This window comes from Pagrus pagrus, assembly GCF_965226575.1.
Source record: "Pagrus pagrus genome assembly, chromosome: 9".
NCBI lineage: Eukaryota > Metazoa > Chordata > Actinopteri > Spariformes > Sparidae > Pagrus > Pagrus pagrus.
In genome coordinates this window covers 7,042,285-7,057,172 of record NC_140193.1, presented here as the reverse complement: position 1 = coordinate 7,057,172, position 14,888 = coordinate 7,042,285, and the positions used below count along the sequence as shown (strand labels likewise).

Genomic DNA, 14,888 nt, shown 5'->3' with positions numbered 1-14,888 from the left:
ACCAGTTGGGATCAAAAAACAGACTTTCCTGGAATTAGCATTGCAGATCTGGAGGCAGAGAGGAGAGGTCTGACTGCCCACGTGGGAGAGGAGACAGCAAAAGTTAAAGCTGATGTTGTTGAGGGACAATTATCACTCTGGGGCTGCTCGAGTGCCGTGTGCCAACTTACCATATCCACCAGAGCCACATAAAGGAACATGCCAGCTGTGATGGCGAAGATCCAGCTCGTGACATTGTGTGTGTACTGGCCCACAGCTGTGCCAATCAGCATGCCGACGTAGGCCATGAGGGCGGACAGCAGATTGTAGACAATGGCCTGCTTCACAGACATCCCGGCTTTCAGCAGCACCGCAAAGTCACCTGTCAGCCAGAAGAGACACACACACACTCAATTACAGCTTTCCCCATCCATCCTCTCACTCTGACGCAACACACCAAGAATAATTCGCCTAAAACACCGACTTTAGGGATTTTAAATACATGTACATTTTCCATCTAATTCTATAGAGAGGCGATGCAGGTAGTGACTAATCATGATGATATAAAAGCATCATACTCCACCTCCAGGCCGACATTTTGGTCACTCATCATCACACTTGTGGGTGGAGGAAAGGCCACGAGTGCTGCAAACTCACTCCCACTCCAGTTTAAAAACCGAGCAGAGAGCGTCGACGGACTCGCTCTTTAATTTAATCAGACTTTAAGTTATTTAATTTATCAACGTGGAATCCACATGACAGAAGAACTTTGCATTAAACGCGACACTTCATTTGATGAAAGTGTCGCGTCAACGTTTTCGCCACATCGTTTTGTTTGAGTGCAGCTTCTTTGTCATGAATGATTCTGCTCACTCACAAGCTGTTTGTGAAAGTGACAGGAAGTGACGTGCTGCAGCAGCAGCAGCAGCAGCAGCAGCAGCGTGTCCAGTCTCTGTTTACAGTCTGCAGAGTGACGTGCTGCCTGTTAACCCCTCGCTGAGCGGCTCGGCACACGTCGCGCGCTGCTCTTTTGCGATGATGTGAACTTGCTCGAAGCAAACTCCCTCCATGCATCAGCCACAGCGATCTGTCTCGAAGCAGGTGAACTCTTTCTAAGAAATATGTCTTTAACTCCCGTCCCGATACACTTATGATTACATATGCACGCCGTAGCCTCTCTACCCTCTTCAATCATTGCCGGGCCAAATGCGGGAAGAGGCCCAAGTCTCAGCGGAAATGCCCTGGATTTGGAGAGAGAGATGAATACTGAGAAGGGGGTGGCCTACATTTCCAGCACCGTGTAACAAGCGGCCTCTTTTCCTTGCTAATTACCACAATGAATATATTACCACTTCTCTCTCATCCATCAATCAAACCCGGAGAAGAAGGCGGGGGGAGTTAAAGAGAGACAGTCCGCACACACCTCACTTAAAAGTGCCTCTTTTTTTTTTTCTCCCCCTCTTCAACTTACTCCGGCATTTCCTGCCTCCCCGGTTCCAAACCGTCAGACACTCAGACACGCCTGCCGCCGCCTCATCTACCGCAATTAACACACCCATCACTGCCAATTAGCTTCACTCTGGGTGGTTAAAGAACCCTCATAATCATCATCTTTGCCATCCAGCTGCCAGTCGGGGGACGGCTTTTGTGTTGAAGAGGAGCTGTGAGTTGCACTCATCAAACTGCTGGGTTTGTCTGACAAGCGGCTCGACAGGGGTGAAGGCACTGCGGCAAGTGGCTCCTGAAGAACGGGCGCCGAATCAACAGGAAATGTGAAATTACACGGGGAGAGAGTGATCTTGAAAATCTTCCTCGTGCTGCAGTTAACCATCTGGAAACTGGAGTAAAAATAGCAATAAAAGGACAGAAATGTTGGATAAGACTTAAAGATTTTAGGCATCTTGAAGCCTCGAGATACAACAGACGGAAACAGCTAAATGTTAAACATCACAGGTTTTAGTTTCAGCCTTCACACTGGCGCTTTCAACAGATTTTGCCTTTTTCTCCCTCAACAAAACAACAACAATAGCAAAGGAAGCCGCGAGTCAACACAAGAGGGAGCAGGCAAGCAAACGAAGGCTATTACTCACCGCTTCACACTCTGCCGTAATTGACACTACTCTATTCATCAAGCACACAAACGAGGCATGGAAGCTGCACGGTGGCGAGACACATCATTAGTACTGATCTGCCGTGGATGGCCCCATTGTCTGTCTTTTTCACCCCGCTCTCGCCACCTTTTGCTCTCGCTATAAACAAACTGGCAGAGGAGAGCACCGTGGAGTAAAGCGAGAAAAGAAAAAAAAACACACACTACTCTGAACGAAAATGTTCACAGTCGCCGAGTCAAACTGAATCAAAAGTGTCCTCGGAGACAACAGATCTGAATGCAAATGAACGCACCGGCAGCTGTACCGTCTTTTGAGTCTGACTCTATTGAACAACGTGTCCCAGGTACGGTACGTCATCCCCACTGACAGACGAGCCATCTCGCTGCTGTCAGACAAAAGCCATTAATCTACAAAAAAAAGTGTATTTTGTGTGAGTGAAGAGAGGAGCCATGATTATTGACACCACTGGGTTCGTAGCGGGTTCCTAGGGACCGAGGGTCGCGAGACCAACTCGGATTAAAGTTTCAGTTGGAGTAAGAAAAGAAGGTGTTTAGCATGAGACCGTGATTTCGACATTGTCATTATGTGAGTAACTCTGCGAAGCCCCTCACAAAGCGGCTTTGTTCGACTTGTTGAGTAAATGAAGTGTGCAGTGTCTGGCGTATAATGAGAAAATAACTTGTTTTGTTTAGTCTTTTTTCAGATCTCGGTGCGATCGACTTACCAAGTTCATGAGGTAATTCGTGGCAGAAAACAGCCACTGATGTGCTGATGCCTCCTGTCAGGTTGGCGCTGAACGCTGCGCCTGGAGAGACAACAAGTTCAGGAAATGTCAGAGATTGAAAAAAAAGAAACAGGAAGGAAAAGTTTGACATTTTGTGAAATGTGATTGGCTAGGCACCGTGACTTCCTGCAGTCTATTGTTCTTCTGAACCCAAAAAGTCATCTTTAGAGAAAGTCACTGCGCCTGGGTGGTTATTGTCCTTTCACACTGGACAAAAAAACACAAACACCCACTAACTTCTGGCTTTTGTCTTCAATGTGAGTGGGTACAATCGGCATTTACTCCACGATGGTCTGACATGTGTTGAAGTTAACGACGCTGGCTTTTTACTTTTTTTATCTATTTCATCGTTTAGTTGGTGTCGACTTTGAAAGAGAGACTCAAGTAGAAGATATTTTAAAAAGTAACCACCGTAACGCTGTCAGCGGCTTCTGTGTCGCTACCCGATCTTTACTGTCAGCTGCCTGATCGGTGCTGCGCATGTGTAACTCGAAACAGAAATGAGAGAGGTGAGATGTCTCCCTCCGTAGCTACTTTCATCATCAGCTCTGGTAAAAACGATGTGTCTAATTCAGAATGTAAAACATGTTGAATGCCTTCGGGATGTAGTCTGAGGAGGGATATGATCTGCTGCTTTCTACCGTTTCCTATTTCTGGGCAAAAGTGCTATTAGTTTGGCACATAACTCTCCATGAAACCACAATGTGTTCACTTCAGTTAATGTGAGCTTTATAAAGTGCTGGTAGGTGGATTTTGTTACCTATGGACAGAGCCAGGCCAGCTGTGTCCCCCTTTTTACGATATCGTGCAATTTTGTCAACAACTGGGCACCAAATCTCCCAGGAAACTGGAGGCTGACTGCTGATCCAGCTCTTACAGTACCTCTTACCTATAGCAAGGCCGTCGCTGAAGTTGTGCATGCCGTCGCCCATGATGACCATCCAGGCGATGCTGGCTATACCAGCGTCCTTCATCTCCTGGTCTGAGTGGCAGTTCCCACCGTGAGAGTGACCGTGGCCGTGAGAGTGTCCGTGCTTCTTGGCCTTGCGTCCGTTCTCTTTTGTGGGCGACGACTGGTCTAGTTGGGTGTTCGTGGGTGCCAGTGGAGTCTTGTTGGTGGGCGAGTCGGGCGTCTGGAGCTCCGAGAGCTGCGTGTCATTGTGACCGTTGTCGCAGGAGACGGCGGTGCTGTCGTGGTCTGGAGGAGAGATGAGATGTTACGGTGACCGCCACAGAAACAAAGTGCCGTAAAGACTGTTAAGGTTTCTTACCTTCGCTGAGGGGCTTCAGGTGCAGCCACTCTGCGTCTGAGCGACGATTTAACTTGTGATCTGACAGCTTCCTGCCAATCTTGCCCTCCTCGCTCGACTTCTTCATGCCCTGTGAGCAGAGACAATTTTATGATTTCTGTCACAAGAACCAAACTGAAGGAATAAAGCAAACAGCAGCAACTATAGCTTGATCGTGTTTATTTTACCCTGTGGTCTTTGTAGTGCTTAAACATGCCGATACAGTGTTCGATGATGAAGAGGAGGTAGATGCCGGCCAGCGCCGTTAGCCCCTTCCACACTCCATCAAACTTTTCTACCAGATTGGTGTCACTGCCGTCGTCAGGCTCGCCATGGGCGTGGTCGTGGTTTCCTTGAGACTGCAGACAGGGAGAGCAACAGAGGACGGCGAGAGAGAAGGATGAGAGTGAGGAAGGTGGATCGCACATTCATCAGTACATAGATTTTATTTCCTAGAGTCACACAGATCAAATCCCTGAGGCCTCGTCTGGCTGAGAGAAAGAACAGAACGAGCAGGGGATGGTTGATGATCACTGACACTTCCTGTGTGACTGCTCACAGATTGACCTGCTGTGTTCGGACAGACGACGAGGAACTCAAAAGTGAACTGGGTCAGCAGCCACATGTGATGACATGAGTATGAACACTGATGTCTGAAGGATGTTTTATGTCTTAACATTTTATATTTGTTGTTCTTTTTGTTTCTGTTTGTTCTGTTTTCCTTTTTATCTCATTTGGTGTCATTTACTCATCTTATCTGTTGTGTTTGTTTCTATTAAATGTTTTGTCTAATTACGTTTATATTGTATTTACTTATATATAATATTGTGATAATCATTGAGGAACCTCCTGAAACAAGGTGATACATCTCAAGAGGTTATTCCTCATGAAGAATCTCTCTCCTACACTATCCAAGCATATAAAAGTTCATGACATGACGGATTCAGCTTGAATACAGTCAAATGTTTGCACGTATATTATCCCACATTTCTGTTTACATTTAACAGTTTTATATCTGTCTTAAAAATGGTGATAAGTCTTTTAGCTAAGTTGTGAGATACAAGAATGCAGGCGTTCAGCACCAAAGAATCACACTAAGACTTTGTATAAAGTTACTTTTACAGGGTTCAACGGTTATTGTTTTGGGGGGTTTTATTCCACAAGACAACCCAACTAAACATTGAAGTGTTTGGTCATGCACGTGGTTCAGAAGTAAATTTTTACTTGCCCCTTTACAAACTGTTTTACATATTAGCGGTTAACAAATAACAGCAACTAAAGTTAAGTGTCACGTTTAATGTTATCCGCTTTGATCTCAAACTTGTAAAACAACAAAAACAAAAACAAAACAATGAATCGTGGAAGTTTCATTCCACAAGACAACCCAACTAAACATTGAAATGTTTGCTTGTACTTCAGCTCATAAACATCTTTACTAGCCACCATTTTCTTGTGATTGTAATGCAAATGTAGTTCTCAACATGTGATTTATTAGCCCGACGTGTCATTTTACTTTGGGCAAACCTTATAACCCATCAGTACAGGACAATTAATTTATTTCAATTTATACATACCAACCCTGATTTTTTTTCAAGTCAAGACCACAAATTTCATAATGTAAAATATTCTACAGTTCTACAAAAGGTTTTTAATCCACCGTACACAGATTGTGCTCTGGACATCTCTTCTGGTGTACTCACGTGAGGCAGTAGATGGAGGAGGGCGTCGCCGCTGAGCGTGCCCACTGCCAACGCCACCAGGAAGGTGAGCAGGAACTTGAAGCAGGATTGGTTGAGGATGGGTACGAGCACCACACCCAGCAGAGAGAGCAGGCTGATGATGGTGATGGACACGAAACCCCACAGCCAAATCCACACTGGAGAAAGAGACAAAGACAGAGTATTATTTACTCTACATTTACTACACTGCGAGGGTCAGGAGCCACATCCACTGTTTTGGAGATGTAGTGTGACTGTTGAGCTGTGAAAAGACAGAAGAAAGGACCTGTACGGTCGGTTCAGAAGCTGTCAAAATTTCAGCCAGCTGACTACACTAACAGCCACGGCTTTACTGTCATCCTCCTCCTGACGAAAGGTATTTTTCCCACCCTGTTCACATGTGATGGAAACCTCCAGAGGTTTTCAATCCGTGTGTCCTTGTGATGACACATGACGCCTAAAGCGAGAAATGGGAAGTGACATTTCAGCAGAATTTTACTCGCCTCATTTTTCATTCAAGGCCACAGACGAGACACATGAAGCAGAAGAGGAGAAAGTCAGAAAGGTACACTATCATTTAAGCTGTCAGTCCAGCTGTCAGCGCAGGACGCGTTTCAAACCTGCACAACACTGAGCGAGAAAAACTTTGTTCGTGGCGGAGGACAAAGTCTTTAATGTTGTATGAAATTCAATGTCACACCACAGCTGGTGGTGTGTTTGCTAAAGCGACGCCAGGTCCTTCACTGCTGACATTCAGCTGTAGGACGTCTATTGACTAAAACGCAGTGTGCATGTAATGCACATCTTCCAGGCTGTTGAGTGCATTCAGTGAGGCATTCAAGGAATGCTCCAGAAATACAGCGCAGAAAGGTGAAGCACATGTCACTTCCTCACAGATTTAGCAGGTTATCTTGGTCAGGGGTTCCCAAACTTTTTCATGTCAAGTACCTCCACAACAGACACTCAATCTGAGAGGATTTTGTCTTAAGGAATCTCCTCAAGGTTATTCTATACTTTTGTGTTTGAAGATAATAAAAAAAAGGCTTCATAGGCAAAATCTAAATTGTAATTGCTAAAAAAAGGCCAATAGTTCTTTCTATGTTCGATCTAGAGCTGCAACAATTAGTCCACTTGTTGCTGCGCTGATCAAAAAACAATTAGTTCCCAAATATTTTGATTATAGTTTATTTGTTCAAGCCATTTTTCAAGCAAAACACCCAATATATCTAGTCATATTACAAACCATAGGGCACTGATGAAGCTTAATTCATATAAACATAGAAGCAAAGATGCCACCGAGCCAGAAGGAAAAATGACTAATAACAGTAAAATCACAGTGGCAGACACACTTCCTCTCCTCCTCTAATCGGCCCCAGGTGGTGTCTCTTCTGAAGAGATGATCTGAAACATGTCTTTTGCCTGACAGAGCGGTCTTTAGAGAGACTGAATCAAGCTGTTACTGTCCCATTACCCAGCTGTAGGACTGAAAAACATTCCAAAAAAAGTCTGTCCCCCGGCAGCCGACTCTCCATCCAGAAAACAGGAGGCTGGAGTTCCTCCGGCGGGAAATGTTTTCACTGAAGAGGAAGGTCCTGATGCTTAAGAGCTGATTATGCAGCCACTTGGCATTATTAGCTTTTGGGGAAGCTTTCTACCCAAACCCTGACTCTTGCTGCAGGTTTACATGCGCCCTCAAAGAATCTGAGACATTCGGGGTTTTAATGATGGTGCTCATCGCTGCTAAATTTCCCATAGGTGTTTCAAGAAGTATTTCACTGCTGGGAAGATGGTCTTTTCATAAAACTGGACTGTCTAACAAAAAAAAAAAAAGTATTTCTACTGCATAGAGTGGTGCTACCGGCTCAAAAAAACAGAAAAAGAGCTGTTTCCTTTTGCTGAACAGGTAGAAAACCTACAAACCAGGCCAATAAACCAGCCTGATCATGGGTGACATACTGTGAGCTGGGTGGTGCTCGGTTTGGCTCGTCTGTTTTAAAACAGGTAACAAAATGGCAGCAAGTTTTCTGAAGAATCCACCAACAAAGTCTTCATGTCAGCTAATTTGACTATATGTAAATATGTGCAAAAAATTGATTTATTGCATTTATTTTGGACACTAATGCTTTAATACTCTTTGAATAATATGTAATGTAGTAAGAGTGTTTTTCTGTCGCAGAATCAATATCTAATAAAGAGAAACCTCTGATAGGCGTTCGTAACACTGATGAAAATGTGGCTCCATGAAGTGTGTCTCTATTTGTTTCACTTAGTTACCTCGATGAAAAATAATCAAAATCTCAAGAAGCTGAATTCACTTGATAAAAAAGGTACACTGTGAAGAGTCTCAATCATTAGACAGGACAAACTGGGCGGGCTGAATTCATTCTCTCACCGACTGATGAAAATGTTTTTTAATCACCCTCGCCTTCTCCTTTTATTGTTACCACCATTTCCAATGTGCCTTACAGAAATAAAGGTGCTCCAGCTGACTGCTTTCTTATTTGTCTCTTCAAGCGGAACATGGTGTAACCCTGAGAGGCGACTGTATATCAGGCCGACAGTACTTTTACTGCAGGTCCTTCACACTCACGCAGCTCATCTACTTCTCTATCTCATTACCCTTATGCAGTTTTTTGTGTGTGTGTGTGTATGTGTGTGGCGACGTCGAGGTGTGCGGGGGGTTGCGGCGCGGCGACTGAAAGTGTAGATAGGGGAAGAGAACAGACGAGAAGGAGACCCACTGGTCTGTGTCTTCTCTCCAATTACGCATCTCCTGTGAGCCCTGGCTCAGAAAAATGGCCCAGGGTATTGCTCGGGCTCTCCTAATTGGCACTGTGCAAAAAGAGAAGGGAGTGGGGACCAGAGAGAAACCAACTGCAAATTTTCTGAGCTCCCCCACAGATGCCGGCAGGAGGTAAATGAGAGGTAGCGTCGTGGCGTGTGGCGATGCCTATGGTTGAGTCTTGGTGCGCCATTACAGACAGTCTAGCGCCTCTAGTTTTGCACTAATGAGGAGCCATTCTTGCCCTTTTGACTTGTTCGTGCTGTCTTCCTCGGTGTCATTACCATTTTTATGAGTGTTTTCAGTGGTGGCACTCTGCCGCCTGAGGCACACGTGATACAGGTGTCTCCAGAGGGGAGTGTGTGTTTAATAATTAAAGATTTAAGAGGGCGCACAGTTTGGGAATTCCTCCAATCTCATGGTTGAACTTCCGTGCTGCTTTGACAGTGTTATTCCATGCTGAAGTTCACGAAAAGCAGCGATAACTTCAGCTTTTCATTAAAATGGCACTTGTTACCTCTAATTAAAAATAAATCCAGTTTCTGCAGAACATCCTCTGACCCCACACTTGCCATGTTGTCTGTTGTTTACAGTGACAGCTCCCAGACCTCTTCGCCTACTTTGCATAACTTAACTGAAAACTAAAATCTGATCCCGCTGCAGGTAACATGGGGACAAATTAATTTACCAGGTAAAAAAATGCAGCGTGATCAGATTGATTATCATGCGGTGCTCACGCTGCATTTTCTATTCTTAGAGATTTACATTTACATTACCCACTAATGCACACACACAGAACCATAACGGCTAAAAAAGCAGCCTTTTCTGTAGTTTTATTACTTGTCCGGGTTTGATTTGTAGCAATATTTTATGGCTTTATTTCATGACCTGTAACTCATTAACTTTAAGGCACTGTGATTTTATGATTTGCATTCTCATAAACCTAGAAACACAGTGAGCTCCCAGAGCAGGGCTTAACATTGACCTTCATTTTTTATAGCTGATCTTTCAGCCTCTTTCTGGGTTTCTTCCTTTCTGTATATAATTACTTCGGGGATTTGGATCACAAGCTGAAAGAAAAGAAATGAAGACGAACAATGATCTGAAGAACATAAGTGAGATGAGTCCACAAAAAGAGTATTTTTTGTGGGTTTTTTTTTTTTTATCAAATTGACAGCACATAATAGGATCACTAGTTTGGTGCCATGGCAACCAAAATTAGTTAATAACGAGGGCACACACTGGCACAGACACAAATCATCCTACATTCATCACGAGTGCTGCAGGTAGGTGAGTGAACGGTCCTGATTTGGAGCGTCGATCGCATGATGTGGTGGTGGTGGTGGTGTGATATGGTGACTTGGCCGCCTATTCCTTCAAACTTTCTCCCAGTAAATATGCCAAAAAAGAATAAATTATCTCTTCCTGGGTGGCTCAAAGCACTCTTCATGCCAGATTGACTTTCCCACAAAATATTCAGCTCTCTTAATACATTCATTGCCCATCAACTCCCACTGATGGCCATTAGTTATGCATACGCTCACTGGAGACGAGTGATTGACTGATAGAATTAATCAATTAAGGATTTATGCTAAATACTTTCTGCATCCACAATCACGTCTAAAAATAACCAATGTATCTTTCCATTCATTAAATGGATGATAACTGGAATAAGCCCTCTTCTTAAGCTAGGCGTAAGAAGTGTAATGAGTTAAGACGCCGTTATGTTTGAACTGAGACTTTTTTGTACTGGTTTTTATTCACCTACATCTCCAGGTGGATGCATTTAACTGCAGTTATCCTGACAAAAGTGGATTTTTAAAGGTTGAATCTATTACATTTAGAAGTCTAACATAGCAGCACTTAACTATTTGCTATATTAAGATATATTGTAGTAATCTCTGTCCTCCCTATGTACTTTTCCAACATGCCGGCCTGGAAAGAAACTTTCTCATACGGCTAAACAGTAAACTAAAATATGTCTTTGGTAATGCAGTAGCAGAGTATAGATTCATATTTGATCAGCACCACCTAGTTTGACATACGATCTGAGATACATGAGCCTCCGTTTCAAGGCAGGACATAAAGTGGCAGCTGACTCGTCATAAACATTCTCGTCTGAGAGCTTGACCGCAAACTAAAATATGGTTCTGAAAACATTTCAAGTGGGATAAACGCTTTGTAGCAACATAATCTTGATGCATATTTGATCAGCAATGCACAATTGTACAGTTCGGTTTGACTTTTATGAATAGTGTGCATTCAGATGCAGCTTTTAATATATATTTTTTACAACTTTTTTGAATAAACGATGTGTGCATTTATTTTGGTTTGCGATTGAGGCACTCTGGGGCAATATCTAGCCTGAGTGATGACAGAGAAGGTTAGCAGCAACAAAAAGCTGTCATTTTCAAGTACAGCCACACAGGCACCTGTTATCTACATGAGTTTCAAATAACTATTTATGCTTCTGACACATGCAGAAAGTGAGCAAAACAACTCTAAACTATATTATTAACGTGGCTGCAGAAGAGCAGTCAGGATCCACTTCTGAAACGTTGATGTTACATGGAGCCTTCACATCAAAAACAGACTTTGCTTATCCTATGCAAATTCCTAATTCACATGAGGTTCCCATTTAGAGGCACATTTTGTAATGTATTTTGTATGTATATGTAGCTACACTACACTTCTGAAACATTATACCTGGCCATGAAAAATAATAACTCAAACTACTGCAAAACTAAAACTAACCAAACTAAAACTAGCCGAAATCTAAAATTTAAAGCTAAAATAAAGTTTAAAAAATGCTTGAAAATTCAAAACTATTATAACCGTGCACTGTAACTATCAATTGAGCCATGAGTATGCCGTTTAGTTACAGAGAGCTCCTGCAGAGCTGCAAAGTAGTGTAGTGTAGAAGTGTACAACATGAAAAAGAAGCAATGTCCTGGAGAATGGCATGTGGGGTTTTAACAACCATTTCTGAGTCTAAATAAAAGTTAAACATGTTCTTGCACTTAGATAGGTCTGTGGCAGTGATGTTGCAGACTTGGCAAAGTGTTTATAAGATCAAAGAGCATCAATAAAAGAAGAAAAAACACCTCTCTGATACTGCTAATTCTCAAACTTCTCCACAGCGGCTGTCTTAAAACCGTTAGATCTTATGCTTTCCTCATCTCTAAAGAAAAGTTAATTAAGCGATGGTGTTGCGGAAACACAAGAAGCTTGAGGTTAGTCAGCCACAGCATATTCACTGGATCTGAGGGTCTCGGCTCTCAAATTACTTCAAGAAACTTGCACTGACTTTCAACACTCTGTTTAAACTAATGTCAGTGTTGAAATAACGCTCTGGTGAGTGTTCACTGCTGCTCCGGAAGGCAGAAAATGAGAAGACAAAAACTTCCCTATCAATGAAATGAAAATGAGAAGATGGGGCAAAGATTGGTGGGTATACCCAGGGGATGATGATTATTACTCCTGGATCACTTCAACTATCATCACTATAAAATATGGCTTAATTAGGTCAAATAAACATTACATTATGCAGGCTTGACGCTCCTCCCCAAGAGAGGAGCTTCAGGTTATAGATCCTGATAGCATCACATTATAAACCCCAATGGTTTCACTTATGACGATAGTGGTTTCCTCTGGCTGATGGCAGCAGATACACTTACAGTTGACTTTTATTTCTTCCATAGACAAAATTCTTATCCTGTCACTATATACAGGATGCTGCTTTAACACCAGTTGTTTCCTGTTGTTTTTCATTTGCTGTTCTAGCACCAGTTGTTTCCTGTTGTTTTTGATTTTGTACTCATGGGTTCTGACTACGAAACGATGATCTACTGAACAAACATGCAGGTTGGTTTCAAATGTGATTATGTACTGACGGGTGTTGAAGGTTCTTGTTACTTAATGTATTGTACAAATAAAGTTAATTATTGGTATGAAGACTGTACAACTTTCCAAGACTGAACAATGGCAATATTCAAGCCAGGGGTACCCAAACAGTTTCCCTTGGACGGCCAAAACTGAAAATTAAAAGGTGAGCGGGCGACTGTATTGTTTTGTTAAGACAAAGCTTCCTAAACTAAGGGAACCGAAAAGTTCCCTAAATTACTCGACTGTGTCACTTTACCTGCAGGGCCCAGATTATAAAAAATAATAAACAATTAGGCATCCAACAAATTTAAAGAGCATTTTTACTCACAAAAAAGAAAAACAGCATAAACTGCGATTTATATTATCTATTCCTTTTTTTAATGAAACTGCCAATAGACAAGTTTTTGCTTTCACTGAGCATTGTGAAGTGATGTTGATTGCACAATGTAATGCTTACAGAATAATGACACAAACTGTGTTTAAATTGGTTCCGTATAAACCTCGTACGCGGGCCGAACTGAACCTTATGCCTTCCAACTTTAGGCAGCCCTGATCCAAGCATTGTATTTGTGTTGCTCAGGAGGGGGGTATTGATCTTTAAAAGCCATATGGAGCGTAAAAAATCTGAAATCTCCTGTACATCAGGATGTCGTTCAGCAGTGACAGAGCAGGCAGCCCAGCTAGTGTTTGCTTTCACAGTCAAGTCAAGTGTGGAACAAAACAAAACTGGGCAGAAACATCAGAGGACAAGTTAACTGAGAGCGTGACGATGCTGGCATGCTGTTACTACAATTTCTAACTATGAACCACTTCTTTTGTCAGGGTATTAGATTCATGCAGAACAATGGTTAGGTAAAGAGCAGCAGGCACTTTCTGCACCTCAAATGCCTGACATACATTTTTACGTGTACAAAATATTCAGTTTTTTTCTTTTATTCTGAAAAAGACAATATTCCTACTAAGCTATTTATATGGCTAATGAAAATGAATATTCATTCCCATTTACATGCAACCATGTTTACTCCAACATGTTGTTTATCACATCAAAATATGGAAAAATGGCACCGTAGCTTCTAAATTGGTGGCGGAGTAGCTTACATATATTTGTGTATATCCAGAAACCTGTTAATATCCAATTTTGATGAGCAAAAAAAGATTTTTGTTCGGGGAGAGCGCCTCTCTACCGCATGACAACGCACAGAGCTGATTGTAAAGAGGCAAGAGGTCATGTGACGCAAACTGAAACACATATCCTGATGGACATAAAGTCGGCTCACAACCTTATTTGGCTCTGGAGTAAAACCCTGACTGAGGTCTCGTACTGCAGCCTGGGCTCTTGGCGGTGTTGAGGTTGACACTAGCTAAAATGATTGTTTGTTTCTCTTCACATTACAAGTCTTTTGAGTGAAAATGGACCGGATCAATAAGATACTTGGGTTCTTACCGGAACTGACTTCTGGCAAGGCTTCCTGCTCCACATCCATCTGGTGGTAATGGCGGATGCAGACACGACTATCTATCTGGTAGAGCAGAGCAGGACACAGGTAGACGAACTGGCTGGGGGAGATGGGGGCATCGGGATTCAGGCCGTAGTAGCTGAGGAGCTGAGTCAGGTTCAAACACTGGAAGGAGACAGAGAACATACAGTATGAGGGGACTCTAAACTTGACTTTTCCTCCGTGTAAATACTTCCTCTTTCTTGCAGCCACATTTTAACACTGCATGGGTGGAGTGTTTGATCCTCGTTAGACAGATTTTGTGTCAAGTTATCACTTGTACAGTTCAGGATTTTTTGACACTTACAGTATTGATTACTAAACTCCTCGCTCTCTAAGAAAAGCCAACGATTTCCTGGTGTTTTGGTTTAAAGAACAACATCCATTGAAGTGATGTGTCAGAGGGGACCAGAAAGACTCTAAAAATACTTCAATAGTGACAGCGTTATAAAAAGCTAATTTTTATGAAACCCAACGCATTAAAAATAACTTTGTAAGCACAAATAGTAACAAGAAAGAATCTCCACAATTTTGTGTACGTGAACAAACTTCTTCTACATTCGACCACAACGGAAGCTGATACTGGAATGGCACTGAGCAGGAACATGAGGAAGATGTTTGGAGTTGGAGATAAATGCTTGGTTAAAAATGAATACAATCAAAGCTGTGAGATGGCAACTGTGATCTAACTGAGGTCGTACGCCCAAACAAAGCACATTATTTCATCCTGTTGTTAATCATCAGGGCCTAATGAACAGAGATTTCACACTAATTTATTTGTGGTCTACTTTTTTTTTTCCACATTCACATTGTCATTACCATTTAATCATGAAATAAAGGCTAT

General features: G+C 42.5%; 1 protein-coding gene across 4 annotated transcripts in view; it reads right to left on the bottom strand.

The window, feature by feature from the left end:
• slc39a10 (solute carrier family 39 member 10) overlaps window positions 1-14,888 on the bottom strand; it is a 36,939-nt gene that overhangs the window by 2,595 nt on the left and 19,456 nt on the right. For all 4 annotated transcript variants that reach the window (XM_084362767.1, XM_084362769.1, XM_084362766.1 and 1 more), the window contains 7 exons: window positions 13,993-14,170; window positions 5,864-6,039; window positions 4,352-4,522; window positions 4,146-4,254; window positions 3,764-4,072; window positions 2,815-2,895; window positions 171-361 (listed from right to left, as the gene is read on the bottom strand). In XM_084362767.1, the coding sequence (XP_084218893.1) occupies window positions 171-361; window positions 2,815-2,895; window positions 3,764-4,072; window positions 4,146-4,254; window positions 4,352-4,522; window positions 5,864-6,039; window positions 13,993-14,170 (1,215 nt within the window). The remainder of the gene's footprint in view (window positions 1-170; window positions 362-2,814; window positions 2,896-3,763; window positions 4,073-4,145; window positions 4,255-4,351; window positions 4,523-5,863; window positions 6,040-13,992; window positions 14,171-14,888) is intronic.